This window comes from Pollicipes pollicipes, unplaced genomic scaffold, assembly GCF_011947565.3.
Source record: "Pollicipes pollicipes isolate AB1234 unplaced genomic scaffold, Ppol_2.1 Scaffold_6686;HRSCAF=7923_pilon_pilon_pilon, whole genome shotgun sequence".
In the NCBI taxonomy this organism is placed as follows: Eukaryota; Metazoa; Arthropoda; class Thecostraca; order Pollicipedomorpha; family Pollicipedidae; genus Pollicipes; species Pollicipes pollicipes.
In genome coordinates, this window is record NW_023596921.1 from 45,074,792 (window position 1) to 45,097,805 (window position 23,014).

The window sequence follows — 23,014 nt, forward strand, 5'->3', positions numbered from 1 at the left end:
TCCAGCTCACGCGACGCCCGGTACTCGGGGTCGGCGTGCAGTCGGCTCAGCGCTGACGTCAGCCGGCTCAGCGTGTCCGTGAGCGGCGGGCCGGCCGGCGCGCGCTCCGCCAGCGGTGTCTGCAGGGGGCTGGCACGGAGAGGCGCCGGCGCCGGTGGGAACGGCTCCAGCAGCGGCGTCGGCCGGCCGGCGGCCGACCGGCGCAGCAGCAGCAGCGAGTCGGAGCTAGCCGGCAGGTCGACGGTGGCGGCGGCGGGGGACGGCGAGCGCACCTCCAGCAGGCTGAAGGAGCGCAGCTGACGCGCCGACGGCGGCCAGTCGGCTCGTCGCGGTCCCGTAGATGGCGCCCAGCAGGCTGAGGCAGCGCGGCAGGCGCGACCCTGGTGTCGGGCCGTAGCCGCTGGACGGCGTCGGCGCGGCGGGCGCGCTCAGGGCGGCGCCGTCGGGCGCCGTGCGCAGCGCGAAGCCGCCGCCGCCGCCGCTGGAGCTGGCGTTGGTCGCGCTGGTGTCGGCTCGGCCAGGCGGCTGCTCGTCCAGCCGCGTCTCCCGCACGGGCGCGTCACAGCTGGACTGAGAGCGGTAGACCCAGGAGGCCAGCGGCACGCCGCTCGGCAGCCAGAGGTCCGGCGCGTCCGACTTCTGCACCATCTGGGCCTGATACTGGCGGAACGGGGCAGGTGAAGCCGTTTCATTGGACCGGACATTCTGAGTACTCAGGAAGCCATGGCGGAATCCTTGGAGACATGATGCGGAATCTGCCGCTGCTTTGCAACGAGGGAAGTTTTGAGTTGACAGCAAATGGGAAGAAAATGAGCATACATGAATGAAACAATTTCACCATTTTATGGTACATGCACTGAAAGGACATGCGACCTGCTCCCTCATCAAAATCGGTATCACACGTTGGCATAAAACTGCGAAAGTTTCTTCCGACAGTCATCTTTATCTAAATGCACTCGCAGATATAGGCTTTGCGTATGTAATGAAAGCGCATTGCGACCAGCCAACGACATTTTTCACAGCATCACGATACTGCAACGAGAAATCCCCCGGGACTTATGTGCCCGACTTCGACAAATTGCTTTCGCCCGTTCTTCAGATCACGATACCGGTTTAAAGATAACTAAATGTATGACACAGTGTCACTATGGATACGAGCGATGACAAAGGGGCAGCAGACTTATCAGAATCTTTAAATGATTGTGCCTATCAACAACACACTTTGGTCGCCAAAGTACATAAATTCGCAACATCTTATCATATAATCAACCCTTTCGTGTGCCCTCGCTCTTTCAGTCAACAGATCTCCCCGCAAATCGTCCTGCAAAGCGCAAACACATGAACAACTCACCGGTGCATACGTGAAGCTGAGGGGACTGGAAGTCGTGTTTGACTTCGGTGATGACCACGTACGCGCTCCCACCTGGTACTGATCAAACAACAGCTGCATGCAGAAGACCACGTTTCCAGCGACGAAGGAGATAGCCGCCGCTATAACAGTCGACAGTATGGATATGTGGGCCACTGAAACAGGAATAAATGCATGTCGTTTTGTACCTGTCAGGTTTATGAAAGCTCCGCGCAGTTAAGTAACTTTCCATCGCGCAAACTGGGTCGTGCATCAGCGCTTATTCAAGTTTTCCAGCGAGCAAGCACTACGGAGACACCGCCTAACAGTCAGCTACGAGACAAAAGCTACGAGAAAGCAAAAGATGCGATAGATTTACACCAAAATTAAAAAGAGATTTTTGAGAGAAGCCATAAAAGTCTATAAGTGGTTCATCCACGGACACCCTTCCTTACATGTCACAAGCTCTCTCTGAAAGTATTTGGTTCTGTAATTACACCAAATTTAAGCATGCAATTACCAGCATTTGGCACCGAAAATGCCTCCGATTTCTTGCTGAACTATAAGAGGAGAACACGAAAAAGCTACACACAAAGCGAAGCTTAGAAGATAATTTTGAAGCCAGAGTAGCATTCCTATGATATGAAAGTTTGATGAGAGGTATTTCCAAGTGTGCCAAAGAGTCATCGTCTGCTATGGTCGCGGAGCCCGCCACGCTATTGACAAGAAATATTGTGATGAATCAATTTACAATCAGCGTATGATACAAACACAGAATCTAAACAAAGTAGCAAACGTCGAGTAAGCGAACGCAAAGAAGGGAAAAAGAGGAGAGACATAGTATGCTTGGACGAGAACAGCATGACAAAAGTCATAATCCCCACATACTCAGCACGCATAAGAACTTTCCATTATTTGCATCCTTACAACCAACCGATATCTAAAAAATAGCATGAAAGAGGATAAGTGTACTTTCTAGAAAGAAGAAGCCGAACTCATCCCTCACTCGTATTTACCGGAAGTGGAATAAGTGGAAGTGAAGTGGAAGCATGAATATATCATCAAAATCGCTTTGTAATAGCCTCTAAAACCTAGTTGTCGCCGACTCACCTAGCAGTAATAAGTGTTCTTGTTATATCATAGGCAAAGTCAATTATTTATGAGTCACGTCATGCAAAAGCGCAGGAATGCAGAAACGCAGCCTGCGGTATATATCTGAAAAGCAAGCTCAGTCGTGAAGCCGAAATCGGATATATTGCTGCAAAACTAGTTCAAATTTAACTCATAAATAAAAACAAATGGGACAGCTGAAAGACAACCCGAAGTACACCGATGGCATGATAGACGACAATGACAGCATGTAATGGCAGTGATGGCGAAATGAAAAGCAGACCATCCTCAGTGACGGGCATTAACCCAGTGAAAGCTCTCTACCACTGCATGATACGTGCGCGTGCTCACACCCACACCAATACCCACATATACCACTACACACCCACACGCTCAAACACGCACATGCACCAATGCATGCTCACGCTCGCATGCTTTTTCCGCTTCTCACTTTCACAAGCACCCTCACACACTGCCATATGAACACAGACTCCTAGCCGCGGCGGGTTGGGTGCCGCCTGTCGTCGTCCCAGTGCTTACCGCGTCGACCCCGACGCAGGGGCCGGTGGCGATCTTTGAAGGCGTCTGCCTAGCCCATATATATATATATATATATATATCTATATAATATATATATATATATATGCACACATACACCACACACCGAACAATATAAATATATATATAATATATATATATATATATATATAATATATATAATATATATATATATACAACGCGTTTGCGCGTTGTTCTGTGCACGGTGTGTTGTGTGTGTGTGTGCTGGGTGTGTGTGTGTGTGGTGTGTGTGTGTGTGTGTGTGTGTGTGTGTGTGGTGGTGTGTGTGTGTGTGTGTGTGGTGTGGTGTGTGTGTGTGTGTGTGTGGTGTGTGTGTGTGTGTGTTGTGGTTGTGTGGTGTGTGTGTGTGTGTGTGTGGGTGTGTGTGTGTGTGGTGTGTGTGTGTGTGTGTGTGTGTGTGTGTGTGTGTGTGTGTGTGTGTGTGTGTGTGTGGTGTGTGGTGATGGTGGTGTGTGGTTCGCGATAAGTGGCTAAAATAAAGGATATAAAAAGTTCGATAAATCGCATGGCATGTCAATATTTGGGCACCATCAGCTTAGTACGCACCTGAGGGTGACACCACCATCACATTTGCAAGCCTGCTGCTATTTATACCTGCGTTTGACGCCACGCAGCCCGTGGGCCGCGGTGGAGACCGATTACGCCTGTTTGCTCGCTCGCGTGTTTCGGCGACCACGGGTCGATGCGGCTCGGCATTAGGTCGCCTCGATAGGGGGCGGGAAGGGAATCGCATGGTGCCATGTCTCCTGTCGTGGCGCGTGGCACGTGTCTCGCGTCCACGAGCTGGCAAGATCGATTTGGCTGTGTGGTTTCCATGCGTCATCCAGCCACAACTTGATACCCATTGCAGGCAGAGGCGTGAATCTAAGCACCACTTTGTACGACGCACGGTTGCGCTTCAAATTGTCGGTAAAGTAGGGCATGTCGGCATTCTGGGCAGCGCCGTTGACCATAGATGTAGCACGGGTGCAGGAAATTTCCGACCAGTCAGCGGCCAGCCGGGAAGACTCGCCATCCCGGACGCATAACTTAGCATAGTGGAACAATTCGCTATAGAATTGAATTGGCAATCGCACGATGCAGAGTGCTGGGCCGCACGTGCCACGAATCACGCCAACACGAGCCAGAAAGGTAGATTTTACTGTGCCGTTATCGGTTTTTCCGTTTGAAATTCTTCCCGTTTTCTAGCATACCTAGGCACCCAAGGCTTGGAGCGACTTGAGATTGTGTGTGTGTGTGTCATTGGGGCTTTACGACACTCATCTGCTGAGGCTATATGGCGACGCCTGCCTCTCACCCTGGCAGGAAGGGCGGGCACCGCGAGGAATCGAACCCCGTACCTCTGGTTTCCCAGACGAGATTATCATAAATCAGCAGAGCTGTTCACAAGGCGCGAGTAACGGCCCATGTGACACGGGGTGGTATGCCGCTGGCTCCGGACCGTCCTGGCCTTGCACCCGATGATGCATTGCCTTGCAGATGGGCATCGCCCCACTCGTCAACAACGTTGCAATCCCGGAGCCGCCACCTCCGGCCGCGGCTTTGGGCCGAGCTACGGTTGCCCGTCCGCCACGGGCGGTCGTTCACCCGGCTTCATGTTCTTGGCGCTGGTCATGGCGGCGGACGACGTGGCCGTCCGGCTAATCACGCGTCTACACAGTGTTCGCTTAAGTATTTTCTGCTTTTTTTACATGACCCATGCTTTTAATCACACGATTAACACGTGCTATTGACTCTGGCATAGTTTTGTCAAACGTCTCAGTGTCTTGGCATCATTCAGTGATGATGAAAGATCCACATACTGCAGCAAGCTGCCTTATTCTGTCATGATACGATAGAAATGAAAACAAGCCGGTCAAATGTTTAAACCCAAACACGTCAATAAATTTTTACCCGGCGTTGCTCGGGAAAAAACATTGAAATGTGCCAACTTCCAATTTCACGTGAACTTTTGATGGAACAATTGCGAAAACTTGACGATCGATAATACCCGACTTAACTACTGGCGGCAGTCGTTCGACAGTGGCCACCAAAGCAACGCTATGTCGAACATGCATCATACGAGCGCTGCGTTGCAGCATGCATGACGTGTTACGGCTACCAGCTGGGGATTTCCGTGGCAGCTTTTAATAGTCGTGCACAGCTACTTAAGTGATGTAGGCGCTTTTTGCTCTCTTCACTCACCACGTTGGACGCCATACACGTCCAACAATGTCTGAAGTCACACAGTATCAACCGTGCGGCGATTGCCGAAGCATATTTTCCAGGATCGACGCGAAACAAGACGGCAACGGTGTCCAACTACGACATCGCGCCGAGGCAAAGCGAGGAAACATATTAGAGAGGCGCTATAGTTTCCTACTGAATCGGCCAGGAATCAACATCATGTCGCTTACAAAGAGTGGGTCAAATATGGGATGAAACCTACTTTTGGTGCATTTGGGGTGAGGGTTCCTCGCTCAGTCCCCTGGCCTAATTTGCGAACAACCCCCTGTGATGGAGGCTTAATGACCTGACACGAGCGCTGTAAAACACCCCCACCTGGAGTGCGTGAAAAGGGCATTTCCATATCGAGCCGTAGCGGTGTGGCATCGCCTCCCTGCTGTCATGTGCCAGTGCAAAATCTGAAATGAGTTCAAGGGCAAAGCAATGTCTGTCATCAGAGACCTTGCCTAAATTGACCACCCCGGCCATGACGTGCAGGTGCTGATTGTATCATAAGTCGCTCATGTTTTATAGCATCGTATGTGTATCGCTGGCGTTCCATCTCACTTGCATGTGCGGCGTGCTCTGTGTTGATCTATGTAGTACGTACTGACCCGGTGTTAGAAAAGCCACTCGTTGGATTTCGCCAAGGTTTGCAATAATAATAAAAGCACGTGGCAGATTCGCCACCAGATTACTCTACCGCCGGGTCTGGGGTTCAGGGTCCAATTGTCAAGCAGGGACAAGGTCGGGGCTTGCGATTAACATCGGTCGGGGCTCCTGAGACAAAGAAAGGGGTCATTTGTCAATCTGGGGACTACAGTGCATAACAAAGGTCTTGTATGGCAAGGACCCAAAAATCGCCCCGAGGCAGTGTTCGAGGTGACTAAGGGATCTGAAGGCCCCTCGGAACCGACGGTCGAGTGCCTGAACACTGGGCCGATGACGTGCTGCAAGTGCCTGAGCTGCTGGTACCGTAGGTCCTTAATGCATCACTATCTGTATCATGATCTTCATAAGTCATCATTATCACTGTCACATTGGCTTCAAAAGGAAGTCATTCCTCAACATCAACACCAGTTTGGAGCCACCAAATGTGTGCATTTTATTTCAATTTTGACATCAGTGTCGCAAATCAGAGTGGCCAAAATCCGGGAAGAAATCGGAATTTGAGGGCAGCTTAGGTCCACTTTACTGACTCAGCTTCCCCCTCGCCAAACGATTCTAAAAAGTGACATCACTGAGTTCATTCTTGTCCCGGAGCAGTGACTGAACCAAATAACATAAGAAGGCTTTGAGCCTGCTTGCTCGCAATCTAAGAAGCAGGAACATCGATAGCCGGTGCCGCAGTTTCCAAACCGAACGGCGGCAGCATTCCGCGGCAAATAACAGGAACCCTTACTGCGCATCTAAAGACAGCGGTGCACAAATGCGTTTTTGCACGTGTTAGCGGCAACCGTTATCGTGTAGGCGGCGGGAACTCTTTCCGTGTCGTTGGTCTGCGGAGCGTGGATTTCCGTTGGAAATGGTTTACCAATTCAGGGAAGCGATGCGACGCGCTCACAGCTTGTCAACAGCATGGACGGACAAATAATCCCACCTGGCTACATGTTACCAGGAATCGGCAGGCGCAGTCAAGAGTGGCGTTAGCACATGCTGGAGGGCGGTGACAGCGTGTTCTTTGACGGGAGTTTCTGAGCGCAAGTGCTTACAAACAGGCTAACATGGCAGGTGTCAAACTCTATTCACCAACACAGGAAATGTGAGAGTGAACATGACCGATGGGTATATTGCAGTGGGACCCGTCTTACATTAATATGCTTAATATGTATTATTATTATATTATTGTATGTAGATATTATTATATTATTGTATTCATATATTTTACATTAATATGTCTTACGTAATGTTTGCTCAAGGGACGTCTGGTAGTTTTTGTCATGCATAGCTTTTATGTTGTGCGAACACGCCCACCATCTCAACAGTTCGTATGCTGGACATGGTAGCAGGTATCAAACACTGGCATACCTAACACAATACCCTTGTTTGCAGCGCTTCATACCACGAGCGGAGACTCTTAACTGCGCGTTGGCACAGCTTTGATTAGGTGGAATGGCAGGTAAGACAGGGTTCCTGAAAGATCGCATGCATGAAGCACATGCTAGGAAATGTCTGACCTTCTGGCCTACATAGCTGCGTTAAGGATGCCGTGAGCAGACGTGCTCCTGGTTCCCGAGATTTGCTCTTGGGAACCGGCCCCTAGTTGCTGGTTCCGGAACCCGGAAGAACACAGGAACTCGTCTGAAATTAGGCCGCGGGAGCCAGCAGGAACCAGGATCTATTTTCATACCGAGCGGAAAGAGCCAGTGCGAACCAGGATCCAGCCTGGTATGAGGTCGGAAAATTCAGCAAGAGCCAATATCCAACCTGGCATTATGTCGAGAGATTCAGCAAGAACCAATATCCAGCTTGGCATTATGTTAAATCAGCGCCACCCGTCGAGAGGAAGACTTGCCAGCACTATGTCTGGCGCTTTGGCTAGTTGACGTGGACATTGAATCGCTCACCCAGTGAGACTCAGGCTGCTTCCATTGTTGTTGGGCTCAGAGTTGTTGCCCAACCGCGGGGGACATAAGGCCACATGCTCCGATTGTATGTTCTATTTTTTCAAGGCTTTACGCAATTTTAGGTCTGGCCTACGCCAGTGGTTTGCTTTTTTGCGTTTTTGTAGTTTTTTTTTTGTTCCTGGTATCGTGCTTTTGTATCATATATTTCCCTGAAAGCAATGTGTTCGCGCGGATGGGCACCAAATGAGCAAATACAAATTGTACTCAGCTGCAGTCGAAATATATGGTTGGCCGAGTAGTCAACAGAATGTATTTTTGGTAACCTAGTGCCAAACGCCCCAATTAGCAATACGAAATGCTCAGTAGCTACCAGGCTATCATTGTAGCGCATAATTCAGAGAAAACTTCGATACTGGGCCAAGTCGCACAGTCATAACAGCATGCACTAATGTTCTGCAGCTTTCTTTATTGTTCTCAATTATGTCGATATAATCCATCGACTGGTACGACAGTGCACGAGCCAAGGTAAACCATGCTGCATGAGAACACACCAGATTACCAGCAGTAGTAACATGGGGTCACCCTAGATCATCAGGAAGGTCATGTAAGTTGAGCTTTTAGCTCCTCCAATGACGCCGCGGGTGGTTGGGGAGCCGCGTAAAGCGCCTCTTCCGGCCAGAGGGGAGGAGTCATGCCAAGCGTAGGTACACAAGGGCTCTGACTGCAGTCAGAGTAGTCAGAGCCACCTTTCGGCCCAAGCTTTCTAGTTGTACCTGGGTCTTGCCGCAATCCGTTGTATCCGCGGGCAGCGGTGCAGAGATCCTGGCCGTTGAGGGATCTGCCCTGCAGTTCATTCGGGGAAGCCTAACAACACGTGTCTTTGGCCCGAGCCGGTCAGGTGACGCAGTCTAGCGGCACTGGCCCAAAGCCATGTGGACCACTTGACGGTTGCGGAGGAGGTTGCGGCCTTTGCAGCCTTTGCTGCCGGGAACAGCCTTTGTTTTCCAGGGCCCGAACCTTGGCTTGCCAGCAGGGCGTCTGGTTAGTCCCTGTGAGCCAAGGCGCTGGCTTTTGCTGATGCTTACCCGGCGGCTCCCGCACTTCTGGAACTCCTGGAAGTGGACCGTCCTCGTGTTGGACCCCATGGTGAGAGGGGAACCAGTGCACTGAATCACACAACCTGTGTATGACCATTAGTGTTTCAACCAACTAGCCGCAACCCCGACCAGCGATTCGAATTAGCCCAGAAGTGGGCTTTATTTAAGACTGACAACATAAAGATGTGCTTCTTTACACAGAAACAGATAATGAGGTGCATGACATAGACGGCGGTGAGATCCGGCACATTGAGGCGCACTTCACAGACGACATTGAGATCCGGCATGTGCTCGAAAAGACCGGGTTGGCGTACGAGTGCAAGTGCGGCGAGAAGTGAAGCAGCCCGTGTCAGTGCATCCGCGACAGTCTTGGAAGTTCTCAAAGAGCGCATTACTTTTCGTGATCTTCACGGTGTGTATGATGGCAACCTCGTGGAGGTTTGTGCGAGGACGGTGTGACGGCGGTGAGACGGGATAGGACGAGAGAGAGGAGATCTGACCGACACATTTTTTAATTTGGCAGAGATCTACACTAACTGACACAGATTAAACCCTATTGACTTCTCGTTCTGCGAGAGTGCTGGAAAGAGCCCACATCAGCTATCATTCAGTATCCGTTAGCACCTACCCACCAGCCCCTGTTTGCCGTTACGGGTGCCAAACGTCCTGACACTCTGATTTTGATCCACTTTAGGGGACCAGGTTTGGTGACCTAGCCCCCTAACTACGCTTCTCTTCCCAAATTGAATCGGATATCTTCCTGATTCGCAATCTCATCAGCTCTGCAGCCTATAAGATGTACGGACGGCTAGTGATGAACAAAAGCTTCTGCTTCACCGGATATGAGCGGCGATGAAAACGGACACTTTTGTAAGCCAATTGGTGACGAAATTGCAAGAATGGAAACAAATTACAACAGACCACACCGTATCACGGCACACCATTCCAGCTAAAGGAAGCTTCAAGCTTATTAGTCTACTCGCTAACGCTTGCAGCATGAGCATGTGTAGAGTACGCGTCGAAACGCTGGCGTCTCACTGTGCAAGCAAGTTGAGTCACGAGATATTGCCAAACATAGTCGCTTTAATCGGGATAGTTTTAAGCAGGTGACCGAAGTCCACTTTAAGCCATACTATATCGGTGCTGACGTCACATATCAGTGGTGACACAGTGCTTTTTCAATGCACCTGAGATCAGTACCTTTCACAGATTTTTCGGCCAAGACTCACTTTACATGCTAGACAGCATAAAATATCGAACAATTAAGCTTATTACCAGTCGTAAGAATCGTGGCTGGTCACAGCATATTGCGACGGACGTGATCAGTTTACTATGCGGCGTTTTAAAACGTGTTGCCATTTAAGACAGATTGGTTCAAATGCTCGCCACGTGGTATTGAACTGGGTTCCGTGTGGGGCTATGGGCTGCTGTTGGTTGTGTTTATGTGGCGAGAAGCGAACTGGCTTGAAAACGTGGCCAGTGGTCAGTTTTTAAGTCACTGTGCCGCACTTGTATGGACCTAGCATGGAGAACGTCCCTGGAAATAGCGTTAAACAGCCCTGCCGATCTGGGACGCTTGTTGTTCGTGGATTCCCAAACTTTAGTTAGCTTCAACGGTCAACAGAGGACATTGAAGGTACACATGTTAAGGATCCATCCAGGGTTTTCTTCCACTGAGAGGAACAGAGGCTTTGATGTAAGATGCCGAGCAATGCTGGTGTAGGCCTCACATCACCCGTCACACCTCAGCTTTAGCGCTCTGGCCGGTGGACAGATGTGGGAAAAGACGTTTTTGATTGTCATCGTATTGAACATAGCGCTAAATGAAGGTGTTAGAGGTGCTCGAAAATGTTGCTAGTATCCGTTAATGCCATCATTGCACGGGTTTTGCACAAATTTATTGGGATCGTGTTTAAGTGCGAGTTCTGCGCCAGTAATGATAATGCGAAAATGGTGGAGGTCGCAAGCGCTTTCAGCCGACTGCACGACGACGTCACAAAACCGAAAGTGATGTTGTTTTCAGGCGCCTGTAGAACTATGTTGTCGGTAAATGTAGGGCTACAACGATGCAGTTTTACCGAATGCGTAGAGATCAGGGGGGGGGGGGAGCCGGAAGGGAAGTGGCTGAACCTACCTACAAAATGCACTTCAAATAGTTTTCTCCCCAAGTTTCACGCACCTTCCTTTCAGAGTTGGGAGCAGGGGTGCAGTTTTTCGAAGTAGTTTGGGGGTCTGAACACTAAAAATCATGAATAATGGTTATGTCGCATGACGTTTAATTGGACTTTGTTTTTGTAGTGTATTGCATTTGGAGTTATATTGCATAGGTTTCTAAAAGATTTGGCTCCCGTTGTCAATTTGGACGATTCCAAATTTCGCCGGTGATAGTAAAGGCACTTTTTCACCGCCGCAGAGGGTGACGCTGCTTTTAAGCTACTCACTAAGTGCTATTTTATCGTTAAACCCCGCGCCAGCTTCTAGTGATCAGTCACATCTGACACCACCAGCTTGGTATCCCAGCTACGTCGGAATTGTGACAAATGAAAAAGCAGCCGCCGCGGCGAGAGCAGCCGTGTGCCGGGACTGCCCCCTCCCTATCAAACTACAGCCTGGTAAAATGAAGCCAGCGATCACAATGCACATCTACAGTGTGTGGCAACAAAGGTTTGAAGAAGTGTTTGCTCCGTCCAAAGCCATCAAGCACTCGTTGGCGGGTGGGAGACATTCAATCAAGCCAATTGATATGAAGAGCTTTCTTGCTGATGTTTGCACAAGGCTTCCACTAACTCACTGATTAATTTTGTTTCATGATATCCATCGCGAGATTCTCTTGATTGGTTGCATCTGATGCGGCTGAAGAACACCTGATATACTTTTACGAGGCGTAGATGGCGGTGAAATTGCGCGCATTACAGCATTCGAAGAGGAAGCTACATTTGACTGGCCTAGACCTTTTTAAGGCACTGTCGTGTGGGAAGACAGTTTGTGGGCAATTTGTGGGCACATTCTACTGTGTCCCAAGTTATAGAACGGATCTTTTGGTTCATTTATCAATATGCTTCTCGTCCTTGCCGCGCTGTCCCCCAGCGCAAAAAGCGATCGCTCACTGAGACGTTAATCCATCATATGAACCTTACATGATGCCATGTAGCCGTCAGGCTTAGTTCCTACATTAGCTGTGTTGATTGGAGGAGTTAAATAATCCATCTTACTACTTAAAACGACTTGAAATATATTTTCAGTTGGCAAGAAATGGTACGATGCAGATATTCCTATTTAAAACTAATGACGTCACTTTCATCTTTTGTGCCAAACTTTGTTCTTCTCAGAGTGGGGCGGTTCCCTGAGAACGCGCCCTTGCAGCGCCCTTAGTATAGTCAATCATTTGGGTTCATGTCACGGTTTTTGTTTTGCGGGAGGGATTACGAGGGGTTGGTAAGTGTAGGTAAATTTGAATGTGACGTTCGATGGGTGAATAGCGTGAATTGTTAGCAGAAGCTAGCCACCTACATACCTTGGTCAAGGTATGTAGATTAGCATACTCAATTTCGCAAAGGTGCCTGTCCAACAATGTATGTGCAGTGGGTATGGCTATTGGTGGAGCACGGGAGCGAAAATCAAGATTCCGAACATTGTTTTTTATAACGTGAGGATGCCCATTTAGCTGTAATCCACACCTGTAGCTTTTCTAATAAAGGAAGTTGTTTTGTAAATTTGTATTGTAGTTTGTAAATTTGCATGTGTAGTTGTAAAAATATGTTTTATAAAGCAGAAATCTACAAACAACAACTACAAATTACAATTCTACGAGGCCAGACACGAAAATTTACAAATCTCTCGAGAATCTCCACGAACGTACCCTGGTATGTTTCATAAAGGCCAGCTGCTTTTCCAGCCGCGGTGCATTTGCAAGATTAAAGGTACAAATCACAACTGCAAATCAACGATGGCCTACGCTATTGTAGAAACGGTGATCGTAACCTTAAGGTAATGCCGGTAGCGAAAATGGATTGTGGACAAGAATCTCGCAGAAGAAGGAGGCTTGCAAGAATCTTCCGGGGCAAGATAAACAAGTTCTCAGAGGAGGTGGAAGGACAAACAAGCTCGCAGAACACAACGCTCAGAGGAAGCAACCCAGTGATGGTGTTGATGGATTTAATCACCTCTAACTCCGCGTATGACCCGTGCAACCAAGCGTGCAGCAAATTTATTCCTTTGCGGTATTACCCATCACTGTAAGTGACCTTGGCGGCCGCACCGGTACGATCGAAATCCTGCGTTGTCTCGTGCTCGCGCGTTGAGGTGGTGGGAGGGTACTGACACAAAGGTGATCATTTTCCGTGAGTAGGCCTATTGGCATCCACGTCACTGCCAGGATGAAATGGCTGTACTAAAAGGTTATGAAATGTCTTAATTTTAAGTGTAGTTTCTACTCATGCAAGCGAAAGCAAGTATGCTCATCCTACCAAACTGCGGGCATGCAGCGACATTCACCTTTACGCCAAACATTGACAGCTATCCCCGGGTGTGAACGATGCATGAATCCCGTGTCTGTGAGTGGAATATGGGTGTCTATCATGGTAACAAAACACTAGCATTATGCTGCTTCACTAAGTCACTGCTTCGCTGGCGCCACGACAGTGCCAGTATTCTGTTTGTTTACTTCTGCTTAAAACTGGAAGACGCACGGTGAATACAATGACAAATGCACTTGATTGTTGGTCTTGGGGAACCCAATGTTCTGTTCCTGGACACTTCTGAGACGTTTATTTAGTTTTTGTTTACAAACCGCGGTATTTATGATGATCCATGGCATAATTTGCTGTTGCTGCGCTCGTCGGACATTGGCAATATCAGCTGGCGGGTGAAACACTGGGGGGTGGGGGCAAAATTGGATTTCCTATTGTTGGAACCCCGTGCGACTCAGCACAAGCCAATGACGTCACTGGTGCCCTGTGTCAATGGCCCCTGCCGCTGCTAGCTCCATCGCCGTGGCGTAGCGGGAACGTAGGGTAGATGCAGCATTTAAAGTGATTGGAGGCGAGGCAATTAATAGCCCTTCAAACTCTGATTAGAAGTATCAAGCAAAGTCGTACTTGTTCGGTTAGTGTTCCTATTATCCTGCAAGCAGGGGCGTCACCTTTTCTAAGTGATTGCGGATAAGCCCAGGACCCAGGTGAAATGCATATTTTGTGATAGGGTGAGCCATTTTCCGCACTCCCCCCCCCCCCCTCAAGCAAATTATTCAGCGACATTGTGAGGAACTCACACCTTGTGAGGAACTGTAAACCTAATCCCGCCCTAAATACATTTTTACCGGCTCTAAAGCGACTTGATTTTAATGTACGGTAGTTTTTTTCAAGTTGATGGCACGGAAAAGGAAAGCAAAGGAAAAGAAAACGAAACTTTGAGGCTCGCCCAAAAATTAGGAACTTTCACCAGGGGCCTTCCGTAAAGCCCTGCGTCACTCCTGCTCCACCAGGATTCTGGGTGCGACCCTGGGCGCGTGCACATGGGTGACACAGAAATCGGCACCGGAAGGAGCGGAGACAGCGAGAACGGCGAGCCCGACTGCGTGAGCCTGACTGCATGTATTGACACCAACGTCCCGCTGAGTATGGGTGATGTAATTTAGGTTAGGTTTACCGAATTCACGCCGAACTAATCGTTTGATAACGCAACGTATTTTGAAGGACAGAATGAAGAAAAGGTGGCTTTTCCCAGCAAACTTGGCATGCAGTGCAGCTGTAACCCACGGAAACGCAAATATCCAGATCGCAATATGCACCGCGCGGAGCTGCGCGCTGCTCTCGCTGTGTCGAGACTCCAGTGACGTCACGTCAACGTTGGGCGTATGGGGTGCTAAAAAGCTGGTCAGGTGTGGTTCTTATACGTCCTCGGCAAGGCCGGTGATTGGCGGCGACAAATTACACACGGCGCAAAGTTTTACAACTACAATTCTACAACTCGCGGTAGATTTATGAAACAGTTGTAAGTTTTGTATATAAATATGTATATACACGTCTAAATATATACCACTGCGCTCCAAATCAAACAGGGAATGCGCATGTTCAAGTTTCGCGTCCCCGCAGGGCATGGTGTCGTAGGTACATGGTCGTAGATATATATATATATATATATATATATATATATATATGGTGTAAAGCTGAAAAGTGCGATTCTCTTGAAAATTCCACCTTTGACCCGCCATAATAGGGACAATTAATTGAACTAAAGACTTAAAAGGTAGTGACAATCGTGTATCTCGTTGATACTAATTCACTGGTGCTTTTCGCTAATCTCTATACACATTACTTCAAAAACGCCAGTGGTGGGGGTTAGCACCCCCCCCCCCCCTTCCCTTCCCGCCTCTATCAGTCCGCGTAGGGAAAACGGCGAATCAGGGCGACGGCTAAGGAAACATGTCGGGCCATTTGTGTTTTGTTTTTTTGTTTTTTGGCATACAGGCGTCAGCTTTTTGACCCCTGCAAGACATGCGGCAGTGTAGGGGATGCGGAGAGCCCCTTGCTGTACAGTTTGGTCTTATTTCGTGCGTTCTCTAGGCCGCGGCTCGGTAGCGTTATTTCGCCCCAGTGCATCTTTCTTAATTTCTGGGTCCTGATCCATGCTGTGACGTTGTATGTTTACTCCCTCTTTAACGTACATCGACTGAAGTGTCATTTCGAGCAGTTCGACAGAGTATATCTATTAATTTTGGATTACTTGCAATAGGTAACCAGCATTGCTGCCCATGTGCGATATGGCCCATTGTCACCGGGGAAAGGCCGTGGGCCACGCAAGGCAAAATGGCCACGCCGCCGATCGCCCTTTAACACCAAAAATCATGTGATAACAATGCGATCGTGTACACATCCAAAATAAATTTTAAACTAGACCCGGACTCCAATTAATTACATTCCGGGTATGAAAATCGCAATTCTGAGAACCATGCGAAATATTACAGGGCCATTCCATTCATTGGCTCACCTGTGGCCACCGCTTGGATGTGCTTGCCGTGCGGTGACAGCCCAACGATGACGAAGTGCGCGACATTGACGGCAGGGGCCGAGCAAAGCAGGCCGAGCTGCAGCTGGGAACGTTGCCAGACTCGCCTCGGTCCCGTGACGCAGAGTATGACCGCAAACAGGCCCGCCAACACATCCTAAGGAGCACCGGGGCAGAGTGTGACATCAAACAGGCCCGCCAACACATCCTAAGGAGCACCAGGACAGAGTGTGACAGCAAACAGGCCCGCCAACACATCCTAAGGAGCACCGGGGCAGAGTGTGACATCAAACAGGCCCGCCAACACATCCTAAGGAGCACCAGGACAGAGTGTGACAGCAAGCAGGCCCGCCAACACATCCTAAGGAGCACCAGGACAGAGTGTGACAGCAAGCAGGCCCGCCAACACATCCTAAGGAGCACCAGGACAGAGTGTGACAGCAAGCAGGCCCGCCAACACATCCTAACGAGCAGCAGGACAGAGTGCGACAACAAACAGGTCCGCCATCACATCCTAAGGAGCACCGGAACAACTGCTGAATGCAAACAGGCCTACCAGCATATTCAGTGACGCGCCGGAACAATTATATCAACAAACAGGCCAAGCAGAACATCTTGGGGGACACCGGGGCAGAGTGTGACGACAAACAGGCCATCAGCGCGTATTGAGCAGCTGATGATTCACCAGCAGTGCCGTGACCATGCGTAACATGCCAGGATGCGCCCAGAGTCGCCATCCCGCAGAGTGGCACTCGCAACAACATAGAATTGACACTGTTCACTCAAGCGCATGCTACATTACTGCCAGTGAACGCGTTAGCTTATCAGTTTTCTGTCGGTGGACATGGTTCAAGGCAGCGTGCAGCGGCACATGTTCTTTACGTGAATGAATCATCGAATTATCGTGATTACGTATGTTCCCGTGCATCTGTGAAAAAATCAAAGCCACGCGGGTGACGCTCCGCACCATAAAGGGAATGTGCTCCCTTTGCATATGTTGAAGCAACCACATGACATGAAGAAATGAGCTCACTGATGACCATTGGTATACTTTTAAGTGGAAAAGACCCCTCCAGACAAGATTTCTCCATTTAGTAAATACTCTACTCAATGCGTTAGCGTTTGATCGCGTCATGGAACATATTGCGGGACAGAATCAGATAAGATGGCAGGCTCATTCATGAATATTAGAATACTTTAACGGGAGTGGTCCATACTGATATGGATTTTGGAACTGAAACAGCCATCCTGAAGACTTTTGGTGCAGGTCACAGTCCTACCTTTCCTAAGACCTAACTCTCTCTAATTACTGAGCTACACACCCGCGAAAATGGGGAGGGTATTTCGGGAAAGTGTTTTAAGGTCATCTTCACATTCATGACGTGATAATCACGCCATTCAATCCTGCCATTTCATCAGCCATGCGACGATCAAAGCCGAGACAAAATATAATGGCTGGGTCGTTCATAGCTGGCGTTCGTGAACATGATTTCTATATCTAACGGCCGTCAGCTGGTTGTCAATTAATGCTGTGAGAGGTACGATGACGTGCTGGAGAGCATATTTACTTAACAGAGAAATGTGGTGTCTAAATGATATTTTTGGGCTTTAAAGCATACCAATAGTTATCAGCATGATTGTTTCATCATATCTGGTATTTACTTCAATATCTTCAAATGTGAAACATTCGCTTTCAGTGGAAAATACCTCCCTAGACAGCAAAAATTTCTCTATATGGTAAATATGCTTTTCAGTACGTCATCGTTTGATAACGTCACGGAGCGGCTGTATGACAGCGCTCATTCCTGGCTCTGTAATCTCCGAGAGATGACAGTACGGACTGGAAGCATTCAGTGGGCGAAATGTCGTAATTTAATCGTAATTTTGCTCTCTTTTACGGTGCTCTTGCATACGCATCCGTAAGTTTGAGTGTTTGTATTGTACTCATTGACTTGGCTATGGCAGTATTTGTAAGTTGTTTGACACAGTCTTATTTCCGTAAGAACTGGGAAGAATGTAAGCTTCTTGCATTACGTGGTAAAACGTGATTCGTGTTATAATCTTTCATAGCTTGTGCAACATTGGTCGAGAGCCAGTTGCTGGGCGGTATGCCTGGCAGTCGTACTAAAAAACGCCAGATATGATCGGTTCGACGATCAGTTTTTTTCATCTTAAACGCCGCATGGTCAGTTGCATGACGGAGATAGAATAACGGTGGTATGGAGTCAGAGATGCCTGAGTGACTTTAGAATGGTCTGCACAAAATAGTCGGCACATATTCGGGGGCGTGTAGCTCAGAAACTCGAAGGTTTTAGGCCTTCAGAAGGGCAGCGTTGCAATCTGCACCGAAACTCTTCAAAGTGGTTGTCTCAGCTAAAAGAATACAAATGCGGAACACGCCCTGTACGTGCAAAATCATCACTATTTATTTGCTCTCGTAGCCACGTGTTACCGCATCCGCACATACAAACCTATTAGTGAAGGTCTCCAGAAGCTAGCACGAAGACATCTGCAGCCAAATTTGGCTGTAAATCAAAACCATCAAATGCAGAGAGGCCTCTTGACTGATCGCCTTTAATGTCAATTTTGTGTGGACTCTTCACTTGTGCACTCTGCGCAATCAGATCGTGAATCCCCGAAGCGCCGCCAAATTTGTCCAGATACGAGTGGGTGCACACGCACGCGGCAGCAGGCAGCCAGGTTCCCCGCATCGACCATCACGTCGCGCCAACCAGGCCCAGGTCACCGCACCGACCGTCACGCCGCCCCACCGAACCCAGGCTCCTCTCCACCGACCGTCACGCCGCGCCAATCAAGCCCAGGTCACTGCACCGACCGTCACGCCGCGCCACCCAGGCCCAGGTCACTGCACCGACCGTCACGCCGCCCCACCGAACCCAGGTCCCTCTCCACCGACCGTCACGCCGCGCCAACCAGGCCCAGGTCACCGCACCGACCGTCACGCCGCCCCACCGAACCAGGCTCCTCTCCACCGACCGTCACGCCGCGCCAACCAGGCCCAGGTCACTGCACCGACCGTCACGCCGCCCCACCGAACCCAGGCTCCTCTCCACCGACCGTCACGCCGCGCCAATCAAGCCCAGGTCACTGCACCGACCGTCACGCCGCGCCAACCAGGCCCAGGTCACCGCACCGACCGTCACGCCGCGTCGCGCCAAGATCCCCCAGCACCGACCGTCACGCCGCGCCAACCAGGCCCAGGTCACCCGCACCGACCGTCACGCCGCGGCAGCCGAGCCTAGGTCCCACAGCACCGACCGTCACGCCGCGTTCTCACTCACCCACAGTCCGGCGACGATGGTGCAGCCGTTGAAAAGCGGGTGCGGCGCCTGCAGCAGCAGGAAGATGCCGCAGACCAGCAGGCTGAGCCCGGCCAGCAGCAGCAGCGCGGCCAGCAGCGCCACGACGGCCAGGCAGCATCGCGAGGCCGGCGACGCCATCAGTGCGGGGACGGGCTGACACGGCGGCGCTGCGGCGGGCGGGCCCGGCGATTATGTCTGGTCACAGGCGCCGACAGAGCCCGGAGACGCCGGCCGGCCGGGACTGAGTCAGACGCACAGCGCCTGTATCGCGACCGCTTCCTGCGCGCCCGGCCGGCCGGAAGGAAGACCACAGGACGTGACGGGATCGCAGAGGCTCTGCATCAGCCGCAGGAGGCGACGCGTCACGGCCAGTAACAGACGTCGGCCGACGCGTCATGGCTAGGATCGGACGTCGGCTCCAGGAAATCTATCGGTGGCGATCGTGTGGGGGAGCAGGCCTTGTTCAGTTATAGTAACAGTTACAGTTGCAGTTACAGTTATTTTATTTAAGGCGCCTCCACGTGGTGGTTGTTCGGCACTTAGCTGTGCAAGGAAAAGGACCTACATACAGAACAGAGGTACACACATAGGCATAGGCACACAGTTTCAGTCGATGAGTCAGCGATTTTAAACAGTCAAGAATGCCTGGCGCGAGGGCGCGCGGACGGCCGTCGCAGGCAGCCGGTTCCACGCAGCAGCGGCGCGGTACGGAAGTGTCACTGGGTGGCGCTCATCGGACGCGTGGCAGATGCAGCGAGCCGACATCTCTCCCTCCCCCTCCCCCCCTCCCCAAGCAGCTAGAGTTTGGCGTTGGGAAGACTCGGCGCGCGTTACGAATGGAGCACGCAGTGCACTGCGAGATTCGGGGACGTGCAGTGCCCTGTACACGTTCAGGCAGTCCCGGTGGTTCACAAGATCCGCGACGCTTCGCCAGCCGAACGCGTCCAGAAAGGGTGAAATGTAATCGCTGTGGCGGACCCCACTCACCAGCCTGTCTGCGAAGTGCATCACCCTTTGCACCCTTTCTAGGTGGCGCTCGGCCGCTCCACCCCAGATGGGCAGGCAGTAGAGGATATGGGGAAAGACGCAGAGTTCGACGAGGAGCTTCAAAACCTCAGGAGTGAAGTGGTGTCGGATTTTGAACAGGGATACGAGGATTGCAATGCAGCGCCAAACGAGGGAGGAGATGTGGAGTTGCTAGGCGAGGTGGTGGTCGAGAAGTACACCCAGCACCTTCACTGAAGATGATGGATGCATGTTGATGCCGGAGATGGTAATGTGGAAGTTGCCGGCCTTTGTGATCGAGGGTTTGGTGCCCATCAGCATAAAGTTTGTCTTTTTGGGGATTTATTTTAAGTCTATCTGACTGAAACCAGTTTTGAAGGTGCTGAGTGGACTCCTCAACACAGGCTTTCAGGTTAGACAGCCGACGACATCGGGGATAGAGGAGTCAAGAGTTGGGTGTCATCGGCGTAAGATAGTTGACGGCCGTGTGGTAGGAAGCTGGATAGGTCGTTGATGAAGATGAGGAACAGAATTGGGCTAACAAGGGATCCCTGGGCTACTCTATGGGATAGAGATAAGGCAACCGAGCCACCACCGACACCTGCTTCAGACCGCTCAGGTTGTCCCGGAACCATTCCGAGGGCACTCCGCACCATTCCAGCTTGCTAAGGAGGACGCCGTGATCAACGCTGCTAAAGGCTTTGCCAATGTCAATCGTCATTATTGACGTGACATGGCCGTTGTCGACAGCCCTTGCCAGCCGCCCGACAGCGTCGACCAGGGCATCGGCGGACGTGGACCGTAAGAATATTGCGATGGCGTCAGCACATGATTGTCAAGAAGGTAAGAAGTGAGCTGCGAACAGACGGTCTTCCCGATAATTTTCGACACTTCAGGCGGAAAAGAAATGGGCCGAAAGTTATTCAGGTCTGATCGATCGCCCGACTTGAAACACCACGGTGAAGCACGTGATCTTCCAGACCGATGGAAAGGTGCGTGATATGATAAAAATTTGATCAGATGTAGAAAACGTGCACCGATTATAGGGAAACACTTTCCACTGCATAGAGTGGTACGTCATCGGTATCGACAGCCCGCGACGCGCTCATCTTCCTGATGGCTGCAGAGAGCTCCAGTAGAATGACTGGATGCAGGGAGAACGCTGAGGCACTCTTTGATGTGGCACAGTGGCACAGTGAGGCACGGTGTTCGGCACAGTTTGGTTCGAGAAATGGCGCAGAAGCGAAAAGGGTGTCTGCGGCGAGCGCTATCCAGTGTAAAGTACGGTCTGCCAAATACCTGCGCAGGCGAAAGCCCTTAATGATGTATGCGGATGCAGGAGCCTTATTTAGACTTCGATCGAGACAGTGACACAGACATGACTGACATGTCACTGAGAAACAGTGACACAGACATGAGTGACATGTCACTGATCAACGGCGATACAGACGTGAGTGACATGTCATTGGGAAACACTGACACAGACATGAGTGACACGTCACTGAGAAACAATGACACAGACATAAGTGACATGTCACTGAGCAACGGTGACAAAGACACGAGTGGCATGTCACTGAGAAACAGTGACACAGACATACAGAAACTGAGTAAAGCAGCTTTGACCAAGTGACCACTGCCTTGCCATGATGAGCTCTTGACGCTATTACAACGGTGCATTTTGACAGAAGTGTAAGCTAAGCAAGTTAGCTTCAGACATGATTGATATTTATCTGTCATGGACGTCCACACAAGTTTGCGTTCCCTGTGTTTGTGTGTCGTCACGTGTTTCAGATGCTTACGTTCCAGTGATCAGCGTTGATTCGCCATTTGGCGGGGGGGATGCTAGGGCTTTTAGCGCAACCTGTTGAGACTGTTGGCGAGTTGTAGACAAAACACCAGCTGTTTATAGCCGACGTGGTTGTTTTGTTGTTTTGACATTTTAGAAGATAGTAACGACCTGTGACGCACAATGCATACATTCGGGGACGGCTTAGGGCCCCATATGACCAACGCAGTCGGCACGCTCCGAACCATATGACCAACGCAGTCGGCACGCCCCGAACCATATGAGCAGCGCATTCGGCACGCCCCGAAACATATGACCAGCGCACTCGGCACGCCCCAAACCATATGACCAACGGAATCGGCACGCCCCGAACCATATGACCAACGCAGTCGGCACGCCCCGAACCACGTGACCAACGCAGTCGGCACGCCCCGAACCACGTGACCAACGCAGTCGGCACGCCCCGAAGCCAAAATCATCATCCTTGTCGCAGATGGCAAAATGTCTGCTTACGACTGGGCACTATTGGCATGAGTTCGAATCTGCTTACATGCGTGATATTTCACCGGTTCGCGTCAATTTGCAGCATTGTGCGCAATAGCGAATGAGCCTAACAAAGTTTAACGCAGCGCAATTGTTGGTATACATAATGCACGCGGCCGGCTCGTACCATAGAACTCACCAGCGCCGTCCCGCACTTCGCGTCAGCACTCACGCACCACTGACCGCTCTCCTGGCTGATCTCATTGGTCGGCTGACCCCGCCCCAGGGCAGGTCAGTTGTGTAGAGGTGGGCCAGAGCCAGTTCCTCACTGACTTACGACCGGTGCCCCGTTCTCCATAAGCAAATGGAAGCCAATTCCCAGCTTGGAGTAAGCCCATTTCGTGTATGACGTAGCTACCGACTTATCTATGATGTCAAGGCCCAAATTAAGCCCATTCCTTACTTGGCCGAGAGGCAAGGAAAGTGCGGCAGCTCGTGGTTCTTTA

The 23,014-nt window shown here is 50.5% G+C and overlaps 1 protein-coding gene across 1 annotated transcript; it reads right to left on the reverse strand.

Annotated features, from left to right (window-relative positions):
- Positions 1-67: 67 nt before the first annotated feature.
- LOC119108417 (uncharacterized) lies at positions 68-19,372 on the reverse strand. Its single transcript, XM_037231988.1, has 7 exons — positions 19,214-19,372; positions 15,894-16,068; positions 8,895-8,921; positions 1,352-1,524; positions 493-660; positions 199-380; positions 68-119 (listed from the first exon to the last, which is right to left on the reverse strand). The coding sequence occupies exons 1-7, from the start codon at positions 19,370-19,372 to the stop codon at positions 68-70; spliced, it is 936 nt and encodes a 311-aa protein (XP_037087883.1).
- Between the last annotated feature and the right edge of the window lie 3,642 nt (positions 19,373-23,014).

Coding starts and splice junctions, on each gene's coding strand:
- LOC119108417 (XM_037231988.1), bottom strand. CDS start 19,372: ATGGCGTCGCCGGCCTCGCGATGCTGCCTGGCCGTCGTGGCGCTGCTG. Junction 661..1,351: donor TCAGCTTCACGTATGCACCG/GTGAGTTGTTCA, acceptor CCGTTCCGCCAG/TATCAGGCCCAGATGGTGCA. Junction 381..492: donor CCGACACCAGCGCGACCAAC/GCCAGCTCCAGC, acceptor GCCCGACACCAG/GGTCGCGCCTGCCGCGCTGC.